Raw genomic sequence first — 24,128 nt, 5'->3', positions numbered from 1 at the left:
ACTTGGACACCTCTGATATAAATGGTAAAAGTAATAACTGCTTCCCTCTAGTGGCCGTTCAGCAGAATGCAGGCATCCTTACAGTTGGACCTAATTTAATATTAATTAAGCGTCTCTGCTCAGTCACCCTCTTTGCTTTTTTCTAATATGTGTCAGAAAATTGCAACTGTACAAATCATCAACGGGGGTTCTGTATATTTTAAACTTTAGGAGCCATTGAAATAAAATGTATTTCACAGTAATTACTTTTGGTGTTCTCGTTACTCACAGTCTTCCACTCTGCAACAAGGGACATCCAGCGCGGAGAGGACATGGAAATCTCGAGGAGGGGTTTTAATCCCACCCATCTCTAAACCCTCCGGCGTTCCAGCAGAGCCAAGTCAGAATGATACATTTCTGAACACTGCTAGCGATCAGCTAACAAGACATTCACCTGTGCTCAGGCAGGGAACCTCGTGGAAAAGGTGACTATTATCCTACAAACAGCAGCTGTAGTAAAGAAAGTTTTAATGGGGATCAGGGAAGCAGGTGTTTATAAATGTTCTGCGGACAATTTTAATATACTGTACATTGATTAGAATCTATATATAGGGGCAGATTCAACTGGGCGCAATGTTTCTGAGAACGTTTATATGGTAAAAAGTAACACTTACTTTTGCTCGCACCTCTATGGGGCACGAGCAAAAGTGAGAGGTTCTTTCACTAAAAAAAAAATCTGCGTAGTGTCTGACGGCTGTTCCGCTGCACCATGCGGCGCTGGTTTTTAGAATCGAGTCTGCCCCATAATCTGTAATATCTGTGACCATTGGCTTCATTACCAGTGTAATGCTCCAAGTTACTATTATTATTGTTATTATTGTAATAATAATAATAATAATAATAATAATAATAATAATAATGACCACTAATTAACTATTAAAGTTACACGTATATTTAGAATGAAAAGCCTCAAAGTCTCATTTAGGAAGATGCTAAAATTCTGACTCGACTGCGCAAATTTGTTTGGGGTTTTTTACTTATCGCATGAAAGTGGCAGCTAACGTGCAAGAAACATCCAAAGATGAGATTTCATTATGTGGGAAAGGATATTTCAATGAGCATCTATGTATGGAGATTGTAAATGCAGAGAGTCACTCAGTGTTGCAGTTGACCATAAAGTTATCGGGACTGATTCATCATGGCACGTATCTGCTCTGAGCGTATCTCTACCAGCTTTCCATCACGGAGCCAGTTCCTGTATTACAGTACAGCCCAGAGAGCTGCCAGCCGGGCGCCTGGGGGCCCATGACAACCAGATCCTGCTGGATGGGTGCCTGTGTCATTAAAATGCTTCAGAGACATGGCCGCAGGGCTGGAATTGTCACTCAGTGAGAAGAGAATGTCTCCACAGACCTAATACAGGGCTCTCCTGACAGAACGTGTACGGTCACTGGGTCACATCCAAGATGACTGCATGGTGACGCCTAATCCATTGTTCTCCCTGAGTCATTAAGGAACATATCTGCCAGTTTTGAGCGTATTTTTTCGCAAAATCACTCAGAACCGGGACACACACCAGTGTAAACGCAGCCCTCTCCGCTCTGTCTTTGAACGCACAGGACACTTACTTCAACTTACAAGTTCAGGGAGTAAACTGGGGCACGGAAGCGGCATTTAGCCATAGTGAATATACAGTAGGGCGTGCCAAACTCAAGCGCACACAGCAATGTCCGAACAAGGCCGAATCCAGCTCTGTGTGTCTGTGTTTTTCTGCCATATCTCTTGCTCCAGCTCCGGGACTGGTCTAAATCCTGATCAGTAGTGATGACTGTCTCCTATACACGCTATAACATGTGTTTGTAATCACAAGCAACTGTAAAAATGTATTTTATGCTCAGCAGACTTTATATTATTATGAGGTAACAATAATGCAAGATTTTTTTTTCTGTGCGTCCTTTTGTGAATTTATAATCCACATATGTATTGGACGTATCCTGCTACGTCCGGTGTAGTAGAACACACCAGATCTGCCCCCGATTTCAAAAGCACACGTTTGATGAGATCCGTGCCTTGCTAAATTTGGGCAGACGCAAAGCCTAAATGTGTGCCATAGGCAAACCGACGGTTGTTTGTAGTGCCTGAAAACCTCCCTTAAATCCTGGGGCAGTGTATAATTGAGGTGGCTGGACCCTGCTCCTGCTTCACACGGCTCTGCTTGAAAAAGGAGAGCTGTGTGCACCTAACAGTAGTGCACGCAGTATTGCCCATGTATATTATGGGGATAGGAAGAGTTGGAGAGCAGCCAAGCACTGTCTAAAATTATAGTCACGCCCCCATGTATGCTGGTCACGCCCACTGGCGGCGTGGTGTGGAAACCCCCCTCTACAAATCCTGCGTTTGCCCCTGCGTGCATATAGTATGGAACACGGGTAGCGCCAGGGGCTGGCTGGGCCGGTACCATACTGGGCTACCTTGGGATGGGTCACTTGGCCACCTTTATTTTTTTTTCTGTAAAATGTTCCTAATAGGCTGTTGAGTCGAGTCTTGCCCCCGGGCTAAAATTTGCCAGCCCTCCCCTGGGTAGCGCTCAGAATACGTGGCTGATGAATCAGGCCCATAGAGTCTGTCCCCATTCACCTTCTTCCCACTGGTAAACAAGCTGCTTATTACACATCCTCAGTAGTAAGAGACAGTGGGATCCACATTTTTACACTTTCTGAAATAACACTTTATGTCCTACCAGGGCCTCCTGATTAATGTACAATATCACCTAATCCTTCTATTCTCATTTCTAGTTCTGATCCAGATGCAGAGAGAAGTTCCCACAGATCTACCGGTAAGTCTGATAATTGTGCAGTTAAATAACTCTTATATATTGTACGGCCCTAGTAATCAAACAACAATATTTGCCATGTAAGGATTTCAACCTTCATTACATCAATCACAAAACAGACAACAGCGATGGGAAAGCAAGAAATAAACATACACAGTAAATTGATATTAATCGAGAGCCTAAAATTGTAGTGGAAACGATGTAAAAACAAAATAACAGTACGCTGACATTGTATTCAGGGGAGAAACGTACATTAAACCACAGCAGCCAATCACACGTCTGCTTTCATGGGCTGCCTTGCTCTAGACAAATAAATGCGAATTGCTGATTGGTTGATGTGGTTCAGTGAACAGTTTGTGTTTAGTACTTTTAGCCCTAATGGCTTCACAGAGGAATTACTGGGTTTTACCAGGTCTGGTTTATGAAGTAATTGTAGAATATTCTCCTTAATATTAATTGAATATGCTTCAATGTCGGGGAACTTGAAAATGGCCGGAAATATCTCATGTTCCCCACTTTAGCAAATATAATGAAAATTATGATTAAAGTTTTGACACAATTATACCTTCTTCTTTTAATAACTAAACTCCCTTGTATCCATGTGTGTTATACTCCTATTATACATGTTTTATTGTCAACCTCAAAATAAGTCATATGACACAAGTGGGCGGGGCTGTTCCTTTGTACAGCTGAGCAGGTGGAAACCAAAAAGGACATTTTGGCTTTGACAAAACACAACTAAAAAGGGCAGCAATTCTTGAAAACTGTGATTGCCCCAAATGTAACAATAAATAAAACATTTCATAGAACATTTTACTTTTCTGATGAGATTAGGCTTCAACCTGAGTACATTCTAGAAAACATTAGCTAGAATATGATTGGATGCTTTGGGCAACACGTTCATTTTTCCTTTAAAGAAGGTTTGATAAATCTACCCCTATTAGAGAGTGTGTTCTCCGGCACCACCTAGAACCCGCTTCAGATAACGCAGGTTATATTGATTAATCTAAAACTGCATACAGATTGCAATGTGCCTGTAGATCCCTCTTGCATGCTACAAGCCGTCTCTGTGAAACGCCTTTTACTTTTCTATATTGATCTCATTTAGATCCAAAACACAACACAATCCTGCAGCCACCTGATATCCAATTATTAAATGAGTCCGTCAGTTTTGCATTAACACTACGCTCAATGCCAACATCGTTCTGGCAGGACCCTGGGAGAGCATTGGCTTACACAGCAGGGTAATTGCACAGTCTTTGTACAGAACCATTAGCTGTGTGATTGACACTTGTTCTGGGGGAGAAATGTTTTCATGATTATAGTACAGACACATAGTAGCTATGTTCACTGTTACAAAGCACTGACTGTAACCAAAATAATAGGCTAACGACTGGGAGACACTTGTACATAATAAGCGGGTAATTCTTTAACAATGGCAACAGGAGATCATGGTACACAAATAGATATTATGTTTCAACAATGGAACACAGTGCGTTATTAGTGTTCAGAGCACGTACATAGAATATAGAGCATGTTTGTTTAACCTGTGTTGCTTCAGCTGCTGTAGAACTACAAGTCACAGCTGTTGCTACAAGGGCAGTCTTCTTTCAGTCACACAGCAGAGTTGTCAACGCTCCTCTTCCCATGAATGGAGGTCTCACAGGGGAGGGGCATTGACAACGCCGCTGGCTGTTGAAAAAAGAGAAGCAGTAGAAGGAGAGAGACCGACGTGGGGACATCTGTCCGAAGCTAAGTAAACTTTACTAATATAGCATCAGCTATTGAAATACATCCAAAGCTAAATTTTCTTTTTTGGGCAGAATTCTTCTTTAAGCCGCGGAGCACTTAAATCTGAGCGATGTCAATCTGCAAGTGGGTGATATCTGTTTCTTGAGTACATATAGAGTCACACACAAAATTCTAACTCAGTAAGATAACATAATAAATTAAAGGTATCATGCTTCATGTGATACAAAATATATTAAATCCATGGAACTAAGCATATACCGTTGGGCGTACAAGAGTAGCCAATGACAATTCTCTCTGTTCTAGATGCGGATCAAGCAGAACATTGTGTCAGGAACGCGACAGAAGATCCGTTAGAATCGGTGCCGCTAAGCAACATTTTGCCATCTTCAGCGACTGAGGACAAACAACTATTGCAGCTTATCAAGGACGAGGAAGGGAAGGAAAACAATGTAGGTATTAATTGGGAGATTATTCATCAGGAATAAATCATAATTAGGTTTAAGGGGTTGCATCCCCTCTGCTGCCCCACCCAAGCTAAGACATATTGCCCAAAACATGCTAGGAAAAGACAGTTTGGGGTTAAACACAGTGGGGAGCCGGATTAATCAAGGAATGAAAACAGACATATTGTGTTTTTTTTAAAATGCACGTAAATCGTGTATACGCTCATCCGTATTCATCAAGCAGCGGATGTAAAGATACGTCAGGTCATGAATACGGGTCTAGGTGCGCTCTACTCTAACAGACATTACACTGTAGGATACGTCCAATACATATGTGGAATATCAAATCACAAAACAACGCACATTAATAAGAAAAACTTTTCAATTAATGTCACCTGTTAATAATATAGTCATTAATGCCAAACCATTAAAAAAGAAACACTTTTTTTTTTTTCCCCCCAGTAAATACATTTATTAGGATGTTATGAATGTCTACTGTACATAAAATACATTATTACTGATTGCAAACACATCACAGCAATGCATAAACAGCCGTCCTCACTAGTAGTCGGCACACCCAACCTGTAGCTGAAAAAAAGCAGAAAATAATGTATTTTTGAGTTGTCCAAACTTGAATTGTACACTGCAGAATGTGCTCGAGCTTGGCACACCCCTACTGTACATTGACTATGTGCATACCCCCAAAATACGGCATGTTTACATTCCTTAATGCCTCAGGCCCAGTATGACCGGCCCTTACTGTCAGAGCATGAATACTAGTCTAGGGCTGGATTAACAATTACCTGCATTTGGTGTTAATGTTATTAAGAGGTGAAGATGTGTCTGAGATGAACGAAGAGCAGATGGATCCGCTGGACAACAGACACTTACCTCCAACTTGCTAATATGTGCAATAACCTTTTATTTGATATGCTATGGACACAATTGCAATGAAGCATCATTTAAACTTGAACAACCCCGATCACCCAGCTAACACAGCAGGAACAACTTCCCGACATGCTTACTAAAAATGTATTGTTCATCTTTGCTTCAATACACTCGGCAAATCCTAATCTAAAGCCGAGCGACTACTATAGCTTCAATAAGTGTCTGAGAATCATTCGCAAACCTGTAATTATAGGCAATTCCATAGTTGAGGTGTTTGTCATCATCATCATCCTCCGCTGAGAGCCCACAAATAAAAGCGGTTTTCAGCGACGTCCCAGTCATGAATCCATACACAATTGCCGGAATACCCCATTACTGCACATTGCCTACGTTCCCTCCCCGTCATATGTCTTCATTTGTACATAAAGCATACTTGCCAACTCTCCCGGAATGTCCGGTAGACTCACAAAATTCGGGTAGGTCTCCCGGCCCCCCGGGCGAGCAGGCAAGTATCCCGCATACGGCAACTTGCTGTCAAAATGATGTGATTCGCGGTGAATCGCGTCATTTTGGCCCCACCCCGTGACAAAAAACGACATTTTGTAGCGGGGGTGGGGCCAAAATGTCGCAATTGACCGTGCCCCGGCCCCTCCCGCCCTCCAACCACGCCCCCCTCTCTCGGAATGAAGTATTAAAATGTTGGCAAGTATGACATAAAGTCACCGGTCTGAATCACCGCAGTTGCTTCCAATCACTTTCTGAGCTTGCACCGTGCAAAAAAATGCAAATTATACCAACGGGCGAAGTCTCCCTCTGAACCAGGCCCCTAAAGTACTAAAGGGTGAACTATTATATAAGTAAGGGAATTAATCCAGTGTTATTTGGACGTAGGATACAAGGTAAAGGGTATGAAGCATCACAATCTGTCACTAATCCATTTAGAATTTAGAAAGAGTCTAATAAGAGTTTTGCGTTATCTAACCAAAGAAAACCCCATTTATCTTAAATAGGAATTCATTTGACAGATTCAGTTATTGGTTTCAGATCACCTTCACTATATCAAAGTCAGCTCAGGACAAGATGCGACGGAGGCAGCAGGAAATAGAAACTATCCGCAACGAGAAAAGGCGGAACCAGCAGCAACTGTGGGAGAAGCTACAAGGGGCCGAGTCTGGAGGTTGGTTGACAGCGGAGAGCTGGGACTGCTCAATGGGGAATGGATGTTTCAGATTCAGGGGTATATGTATTAAACCTTCTTAAAACCAACAACCAATCACATTCTAGCTACTATATTCTAGAATGCACTATATAAATGATAGCTAGAATCTGATTGGTTGCTATGGGCAACACCTCCACTTTTCCCTTTTAGGTTTGATCAATCTAACCAGTAATGTACTATGTTACAGCCAATGGCAGCACAGTAAAAAGTGGACTATGATGATGCGCTCTGGAGATAATTGTCATAGATAGATAGATATAAAACCTACAGGGTGAGAGGGCACCAGAGATAGAGCATTATCCATGTCAGTAACAGGTTTAATAAATATTCTACGTTTCATTTTGTTATGTTCCTAACAGACAACAAGGAAACACAGTTTTATACTGAAACTGATTTATTTTGTAGCCATAAAAATGTCTATTGTAATTAATGTCTCCTAAGAGGAACAGAATGATTACATGTGGTTATAGCTTAATGAGTACAGAATGTGATTGGGTTTCTGGCATAAGATGGAATGTTTGTAACTATGATCCTGGTTGTGCTTTATTGTGTGTATTCCGCAGAGACGGCCATGATTACCTCGTTCAGTCTGAGCACGGTAGCGGTCAGCTCGGATAATAGAAGAGGGGGGTCTAATAATTGGGTGAGCCGGCCTTCACTGCCCAGCATCGCCACCGTGAACCCCGACCCTACAGACATCCGCCACTCCTCAGGTAGCTCTCATGTCACAGTACATACATGTAACGTCACTCTTGCTGTGTGGTTAGCATGCATAAGAAAACCGAGGGGGAGAGGGTGGGGTTCCTAGTGCCTGGAAACCCCCCTCCAAGCCTGGGGCACTGTATAATTGAGGCGGCTGGACCCTGCCCCCGCTTCACACGGTTCTGCTTGAAAAAGGAGAGCTGTGTGCACCTAACAGTAGTGCACGCAGCATTGCTCATGTATATTATAGGGATAGAAAGAGCTGAAGAGCAGCCAAGCACTGTCTAATATTATAGCCACACCCCCATGCATGCTGGTCCCGCCCACTGGTGGCATGGTGTGGAAACCCCCATCTACAAATCCTGCCTTTGCCCCTATATGTGTTTGCTTGTACAGGGCTGCACACACAGCGTACAAGTTCATGGTCTATCTGTGCATCTAACACGCGTGATTACTGAGTGCCTCATCCTGTCACCGCTAAGCACAACATACAATCACATTGAGCCTGCACCGCTCAGTAATGTCATCTTTTAGGATCCTCTCACTGCTAACTGTGCAGAGTTACACTATGTCCCCTCAAGGTTAGAGACACTGGAGCTAGAGACAGTGTTTGGTGCAAAGAATAACTGGTTTATAGTCACCTTGGAATAAATATAGAAACACTTATTACTATATGGATACTGCACCTTTTATATAACTCCTAAAACCAAGACTTTCTTTTCCAAGTGATAAATATTATATCTCCTTTGTAAATATACAAATTATATGCATTTATTTATGCAGATATCTTCCTTGTGCTGCATTTGCACCTTAGATGAAATTATTGGTAATTAGCCCTGTATGAAGAAATATATTTTGCCTAGTCTGGTGGATCAGTACACATATCCGGCAGCAGAGTAAGGACCCCCCCACACACACCCACGTCCTCTCAGTACCGTGACGCCCATTGTCTATCAGCGGAACCGTTGTAGCCTTTGGGGGACCTGCTGCGTCCAGGGGAAGTCTGACCCCGTGCATAGAGAATTCTGTATTATAACATTACTGCACAATGCAAGGCTGGAAGTTGTGTCTGTTTTATGTACAGCGTATTCCTTACCCGCCACCTTTCTGGATTGTTTCGACTGGGACTCGGATTCAGAGAATGGCGGCCCGCGTTCCAGTCCTATGTCTCATCCAGAACAAGGAATGATTGAGGCTCTGAAGTGGCTTAATCACAAAGACTGGTGAGGTTTCTCCTATATTATATCATGTTTAAAGGTAGATTTATCAGACCTTCTAAAAAGGAAAATGGAGGTCTTTCCCATAGCAACCAATCAGATTCTAGCTATTATTTTCTAGATTTTACTAGATAAATGATAGGTAGAAGCTGATTGGTTGCTATGGGAAACCCTCCACTTTCATTTGATAAATCCACCCCAAGTTTGTTGAGCTTCTGTATCTATTGACCTTTCACCTACACACAATGGAGGCAGCCATTTTGTATGCTGAAGTAACCCTTAGCCTATCAACTTACTAGGATCTAATAATATCACTAAGACCTAAGGTCCAATAAATTCTATGGACACAGCAACAAATGGTGGGATTCTGGGCTGTCCTATGTTTCAAGAAACAAATGTTGAACATCACAGAGACCAGCTCCAACTCTGTACTATTTATTTATTAATTAAAAAGCTACAGATCTCATTATTAGGGTGGTGGCAGTGGAGGAACTATCCAAGACCTTAGATTTCAGCCTGTAGCCTGTGCTGCTGGCTCTGGATGGTCTCAGTGAAGGTCCATGCTCGAGTGCTGACCTCAGAGCACAGTCCTTTGTATATACCGTCCTACAACTTTTACTAAAACCCTAGTCCTGGTTCTGATTAGGCCACGTACGTAAGTGGCCACATAGGATGAAATCCATCCAATCAATGACTGAGCCAAGTGGGCAAATTTCTTCTAGTGTAACTGGGGCCTGTTAGTCCCAGACAGATAGTGGTCATCTTCCTGCTGCCTTTACTAACAGGTCCTGCTATGGGGTTTGAGGGCTCTTTTCGGACCACAACAATGCAATTTCAGGCCAATTGTCCAGTATTGCTGCCGATACCAAAGTGAGTGTAGCCATCGAAGGTCAATTATATAAGGTTAGCAGCTCCCACCCATTGGGTCGTAGAAACAGAGGATGGAACACTTTAGGTATCATGTCTATTCATAACGTTACTTTCCGATGTTCTACACTAACGTTCTCCTTGTCGTGGTTGTATGATCCACAAGGGAGCAGAAGGAGAAGGGTCTGCTCAGCGTGAGGTGTCTGGCTTCATGGCATCCCGAGGTCCTCTTCTCCAGGCTCCATGATGTCTGTATAGTAGTTACCAGAGAGGTAAGTCTATATACAAAGCTGTGTCATTCGGAGGTTCCAGAATATTAGTTCCATAGACTGGTCACCCTTCATAGATGCTGGTCTGGAGGGATGTCCCTAAACCACACACGGCATACACAACTAGTCAGAAACTAGTAACAACATTTTATTACTCAGAAACAATAAATAAATTACTTTGGGACCTAATCAGACCATTTTAGTTGTGTGGCGCTGTGATTATTAACTTTTATTTATAAAGCACTGACATATTCCGCAGCACTGTGCATTGAGGGGCTCACGACACAAACAAATGACATACAATGACATGAAACAGAGCTTACAATGTAACAGGGATTCTACATGTCCGGACAGAATTTTCTTGCCCTCTGTTAAGACATTAACATTACAGGTCCTGTATGGTATATCGTTCTCTAAGTGGGGGAAAGTCAGAACAAACATCATATTTGGAGATTCAAATAAAACAGCCTTGGCCAGCAACAGGACTGAACATGTTTAAATGAGGTTTCCACCTTCAGATAACTTATTCATTTACTGGCTTGTACATACTCTCCTGCAACTTCTATCAGAGTTGTTTATTTTTGTTACCAAGTAATATGGCACAAGATTGCTTATAGGACAGATGCTTATTTATGCAGAGAACATTGCAGTAGTGTTGTAACCCATGGCAACAAAACTAAACTGCCCGATGATACAAATACATGCTGTAAAGCACAGAAAGAAGCTATAGAAAATGCACTCCACTTATTAAACCTTGCAAGAGGGAGACTGGAGGCATATAAATGAAAGTTATCCAAAGGTATAAAGTCCCTTTTAAGTGAGATAAAACTATGAAACCACATTTGAATATGCTGCTCTGTTAACCGTCAGGTCAGCAATCTTCGGTCCAAAGTCTCTCGTCACGCCATCAAGACACTGGGAGACCTGTTCAAAGCCCTGAGGAGAAACATGGACCAAGAGGCGGAGGAGATCACCCGGGTCCTGCTCCACAAGAACGGGGACTCCAACGACTTCATACGGGAGGAATCGGATAAATGCCTAGGAATCATGGTAGAATTCGTCAGCCCGTCCAAGGCTGCGTCGGCATTAATTGCTGGGGGTCTCAGGTGTGCATGAGTTTATGGAGATCCTTACCTGGTCGCACCATTAAAGGCAGAAAATAGAACAATTGGGCCGTAACAATTTACAAAAAACATACAGCCAATCAAATTCCAGCTATCATTTATCTAGTGCATTCCACAAAATGATAGCTAGAATCTGATTGGTTACTACGGGCAACACCTCTACTTTCTTTTATAGAAGGTTTGATAAATTTTCCCCCTAGCATCCAATAAACCTTTCGTCTCCATAATGACATACAGCACGGGGGAAAACACAGGGAAACAAGCGGACAGCGGCTGGCTCAGGTTAGATTGTGCTGATTTGTTTTATTGTCCTGTTGTCCCCGACAGCCATCGTAACCGCTCAGTGAGGAAGTGTATGTCCAAGCACCTCTTAGCGGTGGTGGAACAGCTGGGGGCAGACAAGCTTCTGTCTGGATCCAGAGAAAGTACGGACACGTTCCTCCGGACCCTCGTAAAGCTGGTGCAGGATGGACAACAAGACACCAGGTACAAATACATAATATATAACTGGCATACAATACATCAGAATCCTGCACAGGTATAGCCTACAATATACATTGTGAATTACAATAAAATATGGTTTGAATGGAGGAATTCTACCCCTGCTGGCCATTAATGGTACTGAAGCCTTAATAAAGCAATCTTATCATAGCATCGTTTAACCCACTATATATTGACATGGGGGGATTACATGCACCCAGATACCCTCCCCATCAAATCAATCTTATCTCACCCGAATAAACCCGCAACTAGTAACATCCCTCCTCCTAAATAAAATACATAAACTCACCTACCACCATCACCAGTCCGAACATTAACCTTAAACCTATAACTGATTAAAAATGTATCAAAAAGCAATTTATTAACCTAAATCTGCCAGACGCCCTTCAGAAAAAGAAAATTGTTTAAAATCTAAGAACAGGAATCAGCATAATATGGAGGACCTCGACACTACCCAGGGATCACCTAGGTTTGCGGCCCAATCTTCTGACACACAAATATTTCCCACCTCACCCAGAATCTTTTAAATCACCGCCTCACAGGAGAGGAGCTTTTACTTGCTAGACGGGTGATACCGGGGCACCCAAATGTGATATCTAATAATCACAATGACTAGGAAAAAAAGTGCTTACATTAAAATCTCCTGCACGCCCCATAAAGTAACTTCTGGTAATATGAACCAGACATATAAGGCACACCCGGAGGTGAGATCAGAACATTTCTGTGCTGCCCCCTGAATATTGCTGCCCTAAGCCAGTGCCTAGTTAGGCAATATAAATACAGCTCAGCGTTTACTAGAACAGTAATGTCACAATCACCCACATTTAATTCTACAATCTTTATTTGATATAGTTGTTTATAGAGTAGATTCACTAAACCTTCTAAAAAGGAAAAGTAGAGGTGTTGCCCATAGCAACCAATCAGATTCTAGCTATCATTTATCTAGTACATTCTAGAACACGATAGCTGGAATCTGATTGGCTGCTATGGGCAACACCTCCACTTTTCCTTTTCTAGAAGTTTTAGTAAATCTACTTCTATGTGTTTTGTTCTTTCAACTCTGTAGCTCTGACCATTCTGGATTATTATATTTACATTAGGGTAATCAGATCACCTTTTAGAATGGACCCTACACACAATGGAGGCAGCCATTCAGCCAATCAATTCACAAGAAACTAGTGACATCATAGGGGCATACGTCAGTGTCACAAGCTTCTTGTATAGCATACTTGCCAACTCTTGGCATTAGCTTTCCGAAAAGTCCGGGGGGCATGTGGACGTGTGAGGACGGTGCTCGGAGAATCGTGTCACTGCCCCCCCCCCCCTTCCCCCTGCTGTTATAGGTCAAAAATGGCTATGACAGTTTAGGGGGCGGGACCAATGACACAATTCTCCGAGCCCCGCCCCTGCACGCCCATCAGGGCCACGATGACGTGGGAATTGCATAACTAAGCCCCGCCCCCTCATTTTACCTTACCGAGCTGTTGGGATCCGGGAAGGTGTCCTGCTCTCCCAGGAGTCCGGGAGGACTCCCAGAAATTCGTGAGTCTCCCGGACATTCCGGGAGAGTAGACAACTATGTTGTATAGTGACAGGATACCCTTTTGTTCATAATGGTTCAGCCCACAAAATGGCTGCCTCCGCTGTGTGTAGGCGAGATGTACATATTATTAATGAGATACGTGTATTATTTAACCCTGTCCCTGATTTATCAGTCAGCCGTTCTTACACGAATATTCACTGCTGTAGGTTCTATGGCCGCCGGATATTCAGCTTCATAATGACTCATCCCAAGTTTGAAGCACAGATGGAGCGTTTGATCCCGTCGAATGACCTGCATGACCTGATAGCCACCGTCAAGCAGAAGGTACGTGAGCCTTTGTCATGTGTACCGGACACTTCCAAATCGTATATGATTATTTACATGGACGTAGCCTGTCCTGTGTCTGTCGGACAACCTATTAAATTCTCACTGGTATCTCTGCTATAACACAAATCATATCGATTCTAGGAAATGAGTGATAGTGTTTCGGAAGTCCCGTCGGCTAGAAGCCAGCGACCTCTTCAGAAGAGCAGCGCGGTTCCGATGGTCCAGGAAGTCCAGTCATCAGAACAATGGTAAGTTATATGTTATCCAGGCATTTCAGCCTTATTCGTATGTAGATGACCCTTAGTATCACAAGCAGTGTGCAAGGAAGACAGACTGCGACAATGAGAAGGGGAATGTCATACACACAGACATGATCACAGAGCTCCTCCCACAATCACTGTAAGGAGCACTGCTGTATGTGCTGTATAAAGTAATGAGGTGGAATGTCATACACACAGACATGATCCCAGAGCTCCTCCCACAATCACTGTAAGGAGCACTGCTGTATGTGCTGTATAAAGTAATGTGGTGGAATGTCATACACACAGACATGATCACAGAGCTCTTCTTACAGTCACTGTAAGGAGCACTGTTGTATATGCTGTATATAATGTGGTGGAATGTCATACACACAGACATGATCACAGAGCTCCTCTTACAGTCACTGTAAGGAGCACTGCTACACAAGGTAGTAAGGAGGAGAATGACACACACACACACACACACACACACACACACACACACACAGACATGATCACTGAGTTCCTCCTACAATCACTGTAAGGAGCACTGCTGTATATGATTCCATGGTGAGTGTGATGGGGAGGGAGGATCTGAGGTATTAAATCCCCTGGGATAGATTGATGGTGGTGCAGGGAAGAATGAGCAGAGATTTCAGCCTCAACATTGGTCTTCTTCCTTGTGCCCAATACTTTGACATGTGTGTCTCAGACACGTATAAAGCATTATGTAACTCCTCCTGTAGCGCGACCAGACCTGTAGAAGTGGAAACAGGACCTCAAGAGTCCCCAGTCCCCCGGCGGCAGCCTGTCCGAGCAGCGGAGGTGACGGAGCAGCTAAAGGAACTCAACAAACTACTAACAGCCAAGGAATATCAGAACAAAATGGACGGCGTGACGCTTCTGCTGGAACACTGCAAAAACAACGTCAAATTTGTCTCCTCCAACATTACTCAAGTGAGTGGTGGACTAGAAAGGCCAAAAAAGTTTCTGTGTGGCCAGCATAACTAATAAGATCGGTATTTCCTTTCTTCAAGGGTAACATGTAGCATCCAGTAAGGGTCCTTTACGAAAAGTGCAAACTACAAGTCAAGCGCTCTTTTATTTTGTCAGGAGACTGCTTTCTGTTTGCCCCATCTAAGGGGGATTGGGCATAGGCAACTGAGGGGGGGGGGGGGTGTCTAGTGCCTGGAAACCACCCTCCACTGTCTAATATTATAGCCAAGCCCCCATGCATGCTGGCCACGCCCACTGGCGGCGTGGTGTGGAAACCCCCCTCTAAAAATCCTGCGTTTGCCTCTGTTGGGTTTCCTTGTTCTTTCGCACCCATATGCAAACACATTTAATTTTGCGGGACGACATTAAAGGGGTGAGAAGGGCCCATTGGTAGGGGTGCCCCTGCTTTGCGGGAGGATACACACCCCTTTTTCTCAACACAAAGGGACACCGTTTTTCCGAGCCTCATGCTGTACTGTAATGGGACACGTTTTGGACTAACGCAGTCCTAGGTGCCCTTTAACCAATGTAATAATAACCTTCAAACACAGAATATTGTCAGTGATGTAATAAGTGCGGTCCTCACCGTCATGATTAGTTTAGGACATAAACAGAGCAATATTTTAGTAGATAAATGTAAAGGTTTAAATGAACAGAGTTGTTATAAAGTGTTATTTTCACCATACGTATTTTACAGGTGAATTCACGAACCCCCAAAGATTTGTTTCTTTAAGTAACCTGTTACGGTGCGTGCGTCTGTTGTCATTAAACTACTCGGCGCAAATGCTAAACAAACAGAGTATTGTACCTGTGCTTCCAGGTCCGTTATCCAGTCCATCACACAAAAATAATTAGGTAGATTTAGTTAAAAGTGGAATACCACACACACATTTTGTTTAAATCAAATTCTAACCTATCTACTTGTTAGTTGAAGATTTCAGATGACATTTCTCATTTCAGTTTGTAAAGATAACTGTAGACATATAGGGCCTGGTTCATTATGGATCGAAAATGCCAATATGTGCCGTATTTTGTGTAAAATCGATCTGCACATGCCCAGAACTGGACTATACGCCACAGAGCACAGCAACATCCAATTCATGTTCAAGGGCCTACGATTTCGTGGGCGGTATGGGGGGTGGACGTATGGACGTAGTCATTGTACAGTAAGAGCGTGCTTGGTTCCAGTGCACGCGGTAATGTCCTATTCAAGTTTTGGCCATCTCTCAGGTACGTGGTTTTGCTGTCGTATCACAGGCACCAGCTACAGGTCGGGTGTAAGTGCTGATTACTAGAGATGACGGCTGTGTATACAGCTAGAACTTATATAGTTTATGTATGTTTTTAAAAACATGCACAATATGCTTGTTTAGCATACATTATAACGAATCTTCATTAGCTTTTATGGGAAGACGGGGCACCTGTGATAACAAGTGAGGAATCCATCAGTTTCATACTGTTAGGTAAATTCTCCAGAAAAAATTATGGTTCTAAAAAAATACCCAGGTGGCCGTAACTGTTTGTGCTGCAGGGAAGCTGATAAGTTTAACAGATTATTCACAAAAGGGAGTTTCTAGCGCTAGAAGAGTGAAACAAGTCGGGGAACCGGTAATATGGCAAAGATTAGAGTTTCATTGATTTCAGATACATTTTCCCTCATTCTCCGGTGACCATGGTCAATGGATCCTGAGACACAACACGTTACTACTGATTCTCTCTCATTCTCTTCTGTTTGCACAATTCTTAAGTTTTGTGCTTCAGCCAAAAGACAGAAGATAAAAATATCTTTTAGTCTGGGGTGAATTTAGGCAAATAAGAACAATTTGTTGCTTGTGACTTTGTAGCTCAATGTTTATTACTTTTAGACATTGTCACCAGGTGTCTATGTTGTTACATTAATTATTATTTAACTATATTTTTCTCGTTTTAGATATTTGATGCATTTAACCCAAGGATGCAGGATGCCAACAAGAAAGTCAATCAATATGCTCTGGAGTCAGCCATGATCGTGATCCCAATCCTCAAGGACAGTCTGCATCACGTCTTAGTCCCTATGATGACCGTTGTCACAGACAACCTGAACTCCAAACACACTGGAATCTACACGGCTGCAGCGACCGTTCTGGACACCCTCATTGCAAATATAGGTACTGTTATAGTGTCTTAGTTATCAGGTACTGTTATAGTGTCATAGTTATCAGGTACTGTTATAGTGTCATAGTTATCAGGTACTGTTATAGTGTCATAGTTATCAGGTACTGTTATAGTGTCTTAGTTATCAGGTACTGTTATAGTGTCTTAGTTATCAGGTACTGTTATAGTTTCTTAGTTATCAGGTACTGTTATAGTGTCATAGTTATCAGGTACTGTTATAGTGTCATAGTTATCAGGTACTGTTATAGTGTCTTAGTTATCGGGTACTGTTATAGTGTCATAGTTATCAGGTACTGTTATAGTGTCATAGTTATCAGGTACTGTTATAGTGTCTTAGTTATCAGGTACTGTTATAGTGTCATAGTTATCAGGTACTGTTATAGTGTCTTAGTTATCAGGTACTGTTATAGTGTCATAGTTATCAGGTACTGTTATAGTGTCATAGTTATCAGGTACTGTTATAGTGTCTTAGTTATCAGGTACTGTTATAGTGTCTTAGTTATCAGGTACTGTTATAGTTATCAGGTACTGTTATAGTGTCTTAGTTATCAGGTACTGTTATATTGTTATAGTTATCAGGTACTGTTATAGTGTCATAGTTATCAGGTACTGTTATAGTGTCTTAGTTATCAGGTACTGTTATAGTGTCTTAGTTATCGGGTACTGTTATAGTGTCTTAGTTATCGGGTACTGTTATAGTGTCTTAGTTATCAGGTACTGTTATAGTGTCTTAGTTATCAGGTACTGTTATAGTGTTATAGTTATCAGGTACTGTTATAGTGTCTTAGTTATCAGGTACTGTTATAGTGTCTTAGTTATCAGGTACTGTTATAGTGTCTTAGTTATCAGGTACTGTTATAGTGTCTTAGTTATCAGGTACTGTTATAGTGTCTTAGTTATCAGGTACTGTTATAGTGTCATAGTTATCAGGTACTGTTATAGTGTCTTAGTTATCAGGTACTGTTATAGTGTCATAGTTATCAGGTACTGTTATAGTGTCTTAGTTATCAGGTACTGTTATAGTGTCATAGTTATCAGGTACTGTTATAGTGTCATAGTTATCGGGTACTGTTATAGTGTCATAGTTATCAGGTACTGTTATAGTGTGTTAGTTATCAGGTACTGTTATAGTGTCTTAGTTATCAGGTACTGTTATAGTGTCTTAGTTATCAGGTACTGTTATAGTGTCATAGTTATCAGGTACTGTTATAGTGTCATAGTTATCAGGTACTGTTATAGTGTCTTAGTTATCGGGTACTGTTATAGTGTCTTAGTTATCAGGTACTGTTATAGTGTCATAGTTATCAGGTACTGTTATAGTGTCTTAGTTATCGGGTACTGTTATAGTATCTTAGTTATCAGGTACTGTTATAGTGTCTTAGTTATCGAGTACTGTTATAGTGTCTTAGTTATCGGGGAATGTTATAGTGTCTTAGTTATCGGGTACTGTTATAGTGTCAGAGTTGTTTTCCTGCATAGTTATCAGCTGTCCTGGATTCCGAGAAATAGTCTCATCTAGGTAAATAAATTACTTCATTGTAACATCAATCACATCTGGGAACATAGTTTCATAGAAACTAGGTGAAGCTCTATATTTTAAATACTTTCATCCTTTATTATTTACGTTAGGTAAATACAAAGGGAAATTCAAAATCTTGGATTTATAGTCCCTTAAGTGCTTTTGAACGTGTGCACTTACCCCTTGCAGTCATCTGTTTGTAGTAACATTGTAATTAATTACAGAGGTGGTTTTTCCTACTCACTGCAATATGTGCTCGATAGTTATAAAGAGCAGTTTAAATTATATTATGGCGTAAAACCAGGTTCTATATTAATGTATTATTCCTCGTGACCTGACCATCCATCATTGTATCACAGATAATCTGTGGCTTCTACAGCCTTTTGCCAGCAGAATCCGTTTCCTGAGTGGCCGCGCCCTGAATGATGTGACCCAGCGACTGTCAGGTAACCCCCCCGAAATACTCCAAGTCCTTATAGTTTACTTTAATTTTATGTATCTAAAAAGTAAAAATATGGTCATTGTTCTGCTTTGTAGAATTATTTACAAATCTGTTTTTCTAACTAATCCTTTTTTGTTATTGTCTGTGTACAGGTCTGGTGTCCTCTGTTTACCCCCGGAAGCCCCAGGCCGTGGAGCGCCATGTCCTGCCGGTACTGTGGTATTTCTTGAGTAACATAACCGGGAACGGAGTGCTACCAGGGCGGAACGGGAATTTCAAGGACGTGGTCACCAAACTGGCTAAAAATCTGCACAGAGTGATGGGATCGAGCCTCGAGGAGTACGCGTCCGGACAGCCGCAACACGCCGTGAAGATGCTGGCTGACATTTTGGGCACGAAACACGAGTAAATGGATTTATATGTCCTGCCCGGGTCACCCGCTAGGGAAGAAGTGTACAGGTGACTTCTGCAGGATCTGGGATAGTCCCAATGTTCTCAATGTAAATTCTGCACTATGAACATGGCGACTGAAGAACTGTTGACTCCTCTCTAGATAGCAGAAAATTTATGGTCTTATATAGAGACTTTCAGCAAAGAAATAAAATACATTGTATCTGTTACCATCTCCTATTGCTCAACTCTTTTAAATGTCCTTTATTTCCCCCACTTTGCTTAACATTCACCACTTTAGGTCTTGACCTTACACCCAGGTCCAAAAAATAGCTCCTGACTCATCTCCTATAATAGGTGGGAACGATATCTATAGCAGAACAACACACTGGGCCCGCTCAGTGGAAAGGAGTCTGTGAATCATTAAGGGAATACAATTAGTAATTGTCGGAGAGGAAAATGAATGCTGCCATTTTTACAGGGAAGCTTTTGAAACAACGAGTACTATGAGAACATCAAGAAAGACCATTATAACATTATAAAACCATTATAACATTATAACACCCTTAATCCATCAATGCTACTGCAATTTCATTTTATCTGTATAGTATATCGGGCAGTATGTTATCAGTAACACAATTCCACAACCCACCATCCCTTAGACACCGGTTCACTGTAAAGCAAAACTATTCAATTTCATGGGAAACTTTTTGTACCAAATGTTTTAGGAGCGAATATTGTACTGTTATATGTGTAACATAGTGCAATAATGTTTGTAAAACAGACATTGTCCAGCGTTTGCTTTAGTGCACGAGCCGGTGATTTCACTTCAGTAAAGAAAATGTGAAGATTTAATTAGACATTAGATGCAATGTGTAAACCAGAAACGATAACTTTACTAAAAAATGGTTTTGCCTAATGAAATACATATTTCTGGGTACTACAGCTTACTAGAATATCGTCTAACACTTGAAGTAGGACTTTTGCCTGAAATTGCCTGTCGATAACTCAAAACTACACTGCTGCTGCCATTTGATACAATATTTTGTGAATAACTGACCTTCCTTAGCAACAGCTGTAACCACGAAAACAAATTGTGGGGTTGCATTAATTGTTTCCATGGTAACATATATTGAGGGAAGTCAGTCTTCAACCGTCTATGGGGTAGAATTAAGTTTCTAAAAAGGAAATTGGACGTGTTGCTCATAGCAACTAATCAGATTTAAGCTATCATTTATCTAGTACAGCATAGAAAATGATAGCTAGAATCTGATTGGTTGCTATCGGCAACACCTCCACTTTTCCTTTTTAAAACCTTTAATAAATCTACCTCCATGTGTCAAATGGAAGCAACTATGTATTTGTAGTTATCAAAAGTCCTGGTTAAAAGTATCAGTTGTTATTCCAGTAGGTTTTAGTACTAATTAGTATATTGATTTGAATTAGTTAACCATTTTTACCTTTCAAGAGACTGAAGTCCACTTCTGAATGGACTATTTCCCCTTCGCCAAACAAACCTTAGACTCTGGACAGTCAGGACTACTAATATTTATAACGTGTCCTTAGATCAGTCTCTTCTGACTGTAGATATATATTAACATTATATTATATTGTACAGCGCTAACATTCTGCAAATTCTCAATGACTTGTTCTGTGTTGAGAAAACAATGTGAATCTACTTCAGTGTTCAATAGCGAATGGCTGAAGAATATGTTTGAATAATCTAGATAAGCAATGCTGAATTCAAGCTAACTTATGTACATACTGTATTATGTGTATTAGCATTAAAATAATATTTTTATACATTGCTTCTGTCTTTGTTATGATTAGAGTTGTGTGTTCTAATCTGAATATAGGGAAATAAAACACATGTGAGCAGTTAGTAAATAGCAAAGCAAGAACGCTTGCTGCTTCCAATTCCTTTTTACTTAGAATGTCCGTATTATATCCAGTACTGTATCACTTCTCTTGTAGGTGGCTTTTGTGGAGGTGTTGCCCATAGCAACCAATCAGATTCTAGCTATCATGTATCTAGTGCATTCTATAAAATTATATTTAGTGTCTGTTGCTATGGGCAACATCTCCACTTTTCTTTTTAGGAGGTTTGACAATTCTACCCATCAGGTGTGGTTTGAAACTTCCGTTCCGGATGTCACTGAGGACAGAGGTAACATTGTAGATATTTATAAGCAATATGATCTTTTTGATGCATGGGGTGTGAATTATTGTACAAATATACACATATATTGATCATAGGATAGTGAGTTGGAGATGGAAGTCCTTGGTTCATACAGAGGTGTGAGGTGAGGACCATTTGATGATGGTAGAACCACATGAGACATTTGTCTTTAATCTGATGTATAGAGGTGTCACACGCTGCTCATTCGGCTTCCATAGACAAAGACTGAGACACTCACCTGCGTCTCATTAGCAGACTTCAAACTTCTAAGTCCTGATCTGCGCATGTGCAGACTGACTACCTCCAGCAAGATTCCTATTGGTTCCTGGTTTGAGCTCCAAACTTGAAAAGGTCCTTCCTCCCTTTCCTCTGGGCCTGTTGATCAAGTTACCTGTCTGGTTAGATTCCTACCTATTCTATGATCTCTCATCTGGATCGTCAGTGACTCAGCTGTGTTGCTATTTCACGGGCTGTACCGCTCAAGCTTCACCTACCTCCGCTGAGTGCTACTCCACGGGCTGTACCGCTCAAGCTGCACCTACCTCCGCTGAGTGCTACTCCACGGGCTATACCGCTCAAGCTGCACCTGCCTCTGCTGTGTTGCTACTCCACGGGCTGTACCGCTCAAGCTGTACCTGCCTCTGCTGTGTTGCTACTCCACGGGCTGTACCGCTCAAGCTGCACCTACCTCTGCTGTGTTGCTACTCCACGGGCTGTACCGCTCAAGCTGCACCTGCCTCTGCTGTGTTGCTACTCCACGGGCTGTACCGCTCAAGCTGCACCTACCTCTGCTGTGTTGCTACTCCACGGGCTGTACCGCTCAAGCTGCACCTGCCTCTGCTGTGTTGCTACTCCACGGGCTGTACCGCTCAAGCTGCACCTACCTCTGCTGTGTTGCTACTCCACGGGCTGTACCGCTCAAGCTGCACCTACCTCCGCTGTGTGCTGCTCCACGGGCTGTACCGCTCAAGCTGCACCTACCTCTGCTGTGTTGCTACTCCACGGGCTCTACCGCTCAAGCTGCACCTACCTCCGCTGTGTGCTACTCCACGGGCTGTACCACTCAAGCTGCACCTACCTCCGCTGTGTGCTACTCCACGGGCTGTACCACTCAAGCTGCACCTACCTCCGCTGTGTTGCTACTCCACGGGCTGTACCACTCAAGCTGCACCTACTTCCGCTGTGTGCTACTCCACGGGCTGTACCGCTCAAGCTGCACCTGCCTCTGCTGTGTTGCTACTCCACGGGCTGTACCGCTCAAGCTGTACCTGCCTCTGCTGTGTTGCTACTCCACGGGCTGTACCGCTCAAGCTGCACCTACCTCTGCTGTGTTGCTACTCCACGGGCTGTACCGCTCAAGCTGCACCTGCCTCTGCTGTGTTGCTACTCCACGGGCTGTACCGCTCAAGCTGCACCTACCTCTGCTGTGTTGCTACTCCACGGGCTGTACCGCTCAAGCTGCACCTGCCTCTGCTGTGTTGCTACTCCATGGGCTGTACCGCTCAAGCTGCACCTACCTCTGCTGTGTTGCTACTCCACGGGCTGTACCGCTCAAGCTGCACCTACCTCCGCTGTGTGCTGCTCCACGGGCTGTACCGCTCAAGCTGCACCTACCTCTGCTGTGTTGCTACTCCACGGGCTGTACCGCTCAAGCTGCACCTACCTCCGCTGTGTGCTACTCCACGGGCTGTACCGCTCAAGCTGCACCTACCTCCACTGTGTTGCTACTCCACGGGCTGTACCGCTCAAGCTGCACCTGTCTCCGCTGTGTTGCTACTCTACGGGCTGTACCGCTCAAGCTGCACCTGTCTCCACTGTGTTGCTACTCCACGGGCTGTACCGCTCAAGCTGCACCTGTCTCTGCTGTGTTGCTACTCTACGGGCTATACAGCTCAAGCTGCACCTGTCTCCACTGTGTTGCTACTCCAAGGGCAATATCGCTCAAACTGCACCTGTCTCCGCTGTGTTGCTGATCCACGAGCTGGACTGCTTTAACCGCACCTGACTTCGTCAAGCCGCTGTCCCACTGTCTACACTTCTCAAGCTGCACTTGCCTCTGTTGTATTCCTGTTCCACGGGCTGGATCGCTTAATCTACACTTGCCTTCGTGGCATTGCTATTATACGGGCCGTGCTGTTCAACTGACATCTGAACCTACCAAGTCATCTACCTGGGCTATCCTGTTCAAGCTTCGTCTACTCCGCATTTGCCTCTGTGGCTCAGTGGCACTACAGGTCTATCATCAGCTGCTTGTTTGTTACCTTCCCTTTCTGGCTGAACTGTTCCTGTATCTATCAAAGTATATTAAGGCATTGTATGGTTCCTTCCTCTGGCCGCATCTGTTCGTGGCTATATTATTGCTTGGACTGTTACTCTCTCCACCGATGCGTGTTGGCCTATTGTGTTATCATATACCTGCTGCCTTATTATCTCCACCTTGTTGCTGGACTGTTTATTCCATTGCCATATTGAATTATATCTATACTTTATTTATTGCATACTATACTGCTGATATATATATAGATATATATATAAAAAGAGAGAG

The 24,128-nt window shown here is 42.7% G+C and overlaps 1 protein-coding gene across 2 annotated transcripts in view; it reads left to right on the top strand.

Moving 5' to 3' along the window:
• TOGARAM2 (TOG array regulator of axonemal microtubules 2) overlaps window positions 1-21,212 on the top strand; it is a 57,199-nt gene extending 35,987 nt beyond the window's left edge. For both annotated transcript variants that reach the window (XM_075204386.1, XM_075204385.1), the window contains exons 6-20: window positions 271-464; window positions 2,775-2,815; window positions 4,868-5,013; window positions 6,940-7,072; window positions 7,678-7,827; window positions 8,901-9,039; window positions 10,067-10,172; window positions 11,040-11,275; window positions 11,621-11,779; window positions 13,544-13,661; window positions 13,806-13,912; window positions 14,650-14,860; window positions 16,830-17,046; window positions 18,932-19,018; window positions 19,167-21,212. In XM_075204386.1, the coding sequence (XP_075060487.1) occupies window positions 271-464; window positions 2,775-2,815; window positions 4,868-5,013; window positions 6,940-7,072; window positions 7,678-7,827; window positions 8,901-9,039; window positions 10,067-10,172; window positions 11,040-11,275; window positions 11,621-11,779; window positions 13,544-13,661; window positions 13,806-13,912; window positions 14,650-14,860; window positions 16,830-17,046; window positions 18,932-19,018; window positions 19,167-19,423 (2,301 nt within the window). In that variant the 3' untranslated portion in view covers window positions 19,424-21,212. The remainder of the gene's footprint in view (window positions 1-270; window positions 465-2,774; window positions 2,816-4,867; window positions 5,014-6,939; window positions 7,073-7,677; window positions 7,828-8,900; window positions 9,040-10,066; window positions 10,173-11,039; window positions 11,276-11,620; window positions 11,780-13,543; window positions 13,662-13,805; window positions 13,913-14,649; window positions 14,861-16,829; window positions 17,047-18,931; window positions 19,019-19,166) is intronic.
• Window positions 21,213-24,128: the final 2,916 nt, after the last annotated feature.

This window comes from Mixophyes fleayi, chromosome 3 (genome assembly GCF_038048845.1).
Source record: "Mixophyes fleayi isolate aMixFle1 chromosome 3, aMixFle1.hap1, whole genome shotgun sequence".
Taxonomy (NCBI): domain Eukaryota; kingdom Metazoa; phylum Chordata; class Amphibia; order Anura; family Limnodynastidae; genus Mixophyes; species Mixophyes fleayi.
Note: the sequence above shows the minus strand (reverse complement) of the source record. Positions and strands in the feature narration are given on the sequence as shown.